Here is a 3,190-nt window from a genome sequence, read left to right on the forward strand (position 1 = left end):
ATATATATGTAAATATATATGTATCACCATAGTCCTTTGTTATCACCTTTGTGAGACTCAGCATCTTGAAATCAACCTTCACTGTTCTGGCCCCTGTCTTCCACAGGTTCCATCAACATCTGTCTGTCTCCAAATGAATCAAATATTCATGCAATGGACGTCTTCTCTCTCGCACATTACAACTAATTCCTCTTATATCTAGTTTTTCTCTCAGATAATTTATGCCATGTTGTTTATGTACACTAGCATTACATAACCAGTAGAGTATTGCTCACTCCATTTCAATGTCTTTGCAAATCCTCTGCATTCAACGCTTTCATTTACCTACTAAATAACACTGCATTTCATAAGCAAGTATCATAAAACTCTCATTCATTCTGAGTGAGAAACACTTTGTTATCAGAAGAGTAAATTTTTCCAGCTGCCCAAGCATTAAACAAAATCTATTTAAAATTGAGTGAGTGCTTACTGCACTAGCACATCTACTGTATATTAAATCTTATCCCTGTGAGTAGTATAACATGTGGATTCAGAGAATCATGTTGCTAGCACAGAAAGTTCCTTTTATGGATTTGGTTAACAGTCCACATAGTAATCCAATGCAGAGAATTATAATGTAGAATGTCCATGCAACTGAAATCCAGAAGACCTGATTGCCAAAATTATTTCATGAGGATAAACTATAAAAGTCAGGAGTTATGCAAAGTGAATATACATTTATTTAGCCATGTGACATCCTTAGGATTATGGCCATTTCACAACCTTCTTCATGTAGTATTGATTTCAGGGAGGAAGAAATTATGCTTACATATTTGCATTATGTAAGGAAGGCTGGAACTAGATAAAATTAGCTTGGTTTGGTTAGTAAAAATAACAATTAGAGATAGAAATCAAAGGAATTGACTATCCTTCATGTCAGCTAAAAAGAAGAGAGATAAGAAGAGGAAGTAAATATAAAAATAAAATAAGTAGCTTAAAAAAGTAAATAAGAATATAAAAAAACAATGCAAATGAATTTTTAGTCAAAGTAATTAAATGGATGGCTAAGTTGGGAACAGACAACTGGAAGTTTAAAGATTAAACCAACAAGTAATATTGAACAACAGTAAGCTTCAGATTTGGGTTAAAAGGTCAGACGACCTCACACAATTGTACATTGTGAATATACAATTGTTAGTGTTGTGCATGCATATTAATGCAAATTTGTAAGCATTCCACACTGAAATTAATAATGCATAAAGAAGGTTCCACCAGGGGTAGCCATATATCTCCTCTATTGCAAGACACCCATCTCTATCCCACCATCACACTCTAATCTTATATCACCTGGCACAAAACCACCTCTTTTAATACTACTCCTGCCTCAGTTGAGGGGTCTTGCTTGCAATTTATTTGATGACCTTGCTGGTGATGGTGCCATGTAAATAAAAAGCACCCAGAACACTCAGTAAAGTGGTTGGTATCTGCCATAGAATCCATACCAAAGCTGAATCAGCTTGGTACCTATGACTGGCTGCCCTTCCTAATGCCAACCACTTTACAGAGTGTACTGGATGCTTTTTAGGTGGCAGCAGCATGGGTGATTTTATGTGGCATTGGCACAAGCACTATTACATGGGGTCAGCACAGGTGCTTGTTATGTGCCACTGGCACAGAACTCTTGCAGACCAGTCCATTTCAGCATACATATATCTTCAGCATATATATATATATATATATATATATATATATATATATATAGGGTAGCAAATATTTTCAGAAATTTCACTAGCAGTGGCCTAGCATGTATTAAAAGTCAACAGACAACATATTCTCAATACAAAATAGTGTACATTTAAACACAAGAGAAATTACCAATAACAGGTAATTTTACATGCTAGAAGAAGCAGTCAGAACGACCAAAACCACAAAAAATAACTAAATAACTAAATTATATGTTAATTGTTATGGCATGGTTACTGATGAGAATTCCCCTAGCAAATTATTTTATTTGCTAAAGAGATTCGAAACCTAGGTCTAACCGTAAATAAATAACAAGGTAAAAGTTTTTATTTTTCATTCTCTTTGAAATTGCTCTTAAATGTGGTTTTGGTCATTTTGACTGCTTCTTCTAGCGTGTAAAATTACCTGTTATATGTAATTTCTCTTGTGTTTAAATGTACACTATTTTATATTGAGAATATGTTGTCTGTTGACTTTTTATACATGCTAGGCCACTGGTAGAAAGAATATTAAACAATAAAACTCTTTCAATTGGGTTAAAAAGAACAAACCAAGAATGATTGTCCATAGAAGAGAAAAATATAAGACTGTTGGATATTAGAGCCTTGTGGGAGAGAGAGAGAGAGAGAGAGAGAGAGAGAGAGAGAGAGAGAGAGAGAGAGTGGGTTAATGATTTGCAAACCTGCATGTATTCATTGCATAACAGACACACTAGTATTTCCTGAACTGTTTCAGTTTTAGTATAAGAAACTGCCCAATATCTATTAAAGACATACATAGATATACATGTAGCTGTGTAACTTACCCTCATATTTCTTGACCGTTTCTGTAAGTGATCTGAAATGATAATAAAAATAATACTATGTTTTTTTTACTTCCTTTTTGTTCTTGGGTAATAAATGTTATTCATTCATTTATTTATTTATTGCATTGTCTACATTTATTGAAAATGGCTATTATTCTCTTCAAATTTTGTGTCTGGAACTTTCCTGTAATAAACAGTTCTGTTTAGTTCTAGCTATCTAAGTGGATAGGCCCATTTGCATTTATCAGAGATAGCATCAACAGGTTATAAATATCTGGTAGATGTATTTTGGTATGTGTGCAGCCAATTTATCAAGACAGAAGTGTAAAAGTACTGTGGCAGCATCCACTGAAATGTGTGAGGTGTATAATGTATATTTTGACATGGCTTCTTGGGACCAAAACAAGTTTTGGGTACCTCATTCCCCCTGTAATCACTGGGGAGTGTCTTCTAAGAGTTACAACTTTTACTTACTTGAAGAATGGAATTTTATGTTGCGAAACTATTTATAACTTTTTAGAATTAAAATTTAAATTGTTTATAAAAACTTTCAGTAGTATAGAATAAACATATCAGATATAAAATATTGTATGGGGGCAACTTACACATTAGTCATAAGCAAACCGAGTTCAAATTTTCCTCTGTGTGTGTGTGTGTGTGAGA

At 33.7% G+C, this 3,190-nt stretch overlaps 1 protein-coding gene and 1 long non-coding RNA gene across 9 annotated transcripts in view; one reads left to right on the forward strand and one right to left on the reverse strand.

Annotated features, from left to right (window-relative positions):
* Nucleotides 1–3,190, reverse strand: part of LOC106874333 (coiled-coil domain-containing protein 171) — a 187,288-nt gene that overhangs the window by 105,133 nt on the left and 78,965 nt on the right. For all 8 annotated transcript variants that reach the window (XM_014922033.2, XM_014922031.2, XM_014922027.2 and 5 more), the window contains one exon: nt 2,528–2,559. In XM_014922033.2, the coding sequence (XP_014777519.1) occupies nt 2,528–2,559 (32 nt within the window). The remainder of the gene's footprint in view (nt 1–2,527; nt 2,560–3,190) is intronic.
* The window catches only part of LOC106874335 (uncharacterized), a 56,732-nt gene that overhangs the window by 7,676 nt on the left and 45,866 nt on the right, over nt 1–3,190 (forward strand). The gene's annotated exons all lie outside the window — the stretch shown is intronic.

This window comes from Octopus bimaculoides, chromosome 2 (assembly GCF_001194135.2).
Source record: "Octopus bimaculoides isolate UCB-OBI-ISO-001 chromosome 2, ASM119413v2, whole genome shotgun sequence".
NCBI classification, from domain to species: Eukaryota; Metazoa; Mollusca; class Cephalopoda; order Octopoda; family Octopodidae; genus Octopus; species Octopus bimaculoides.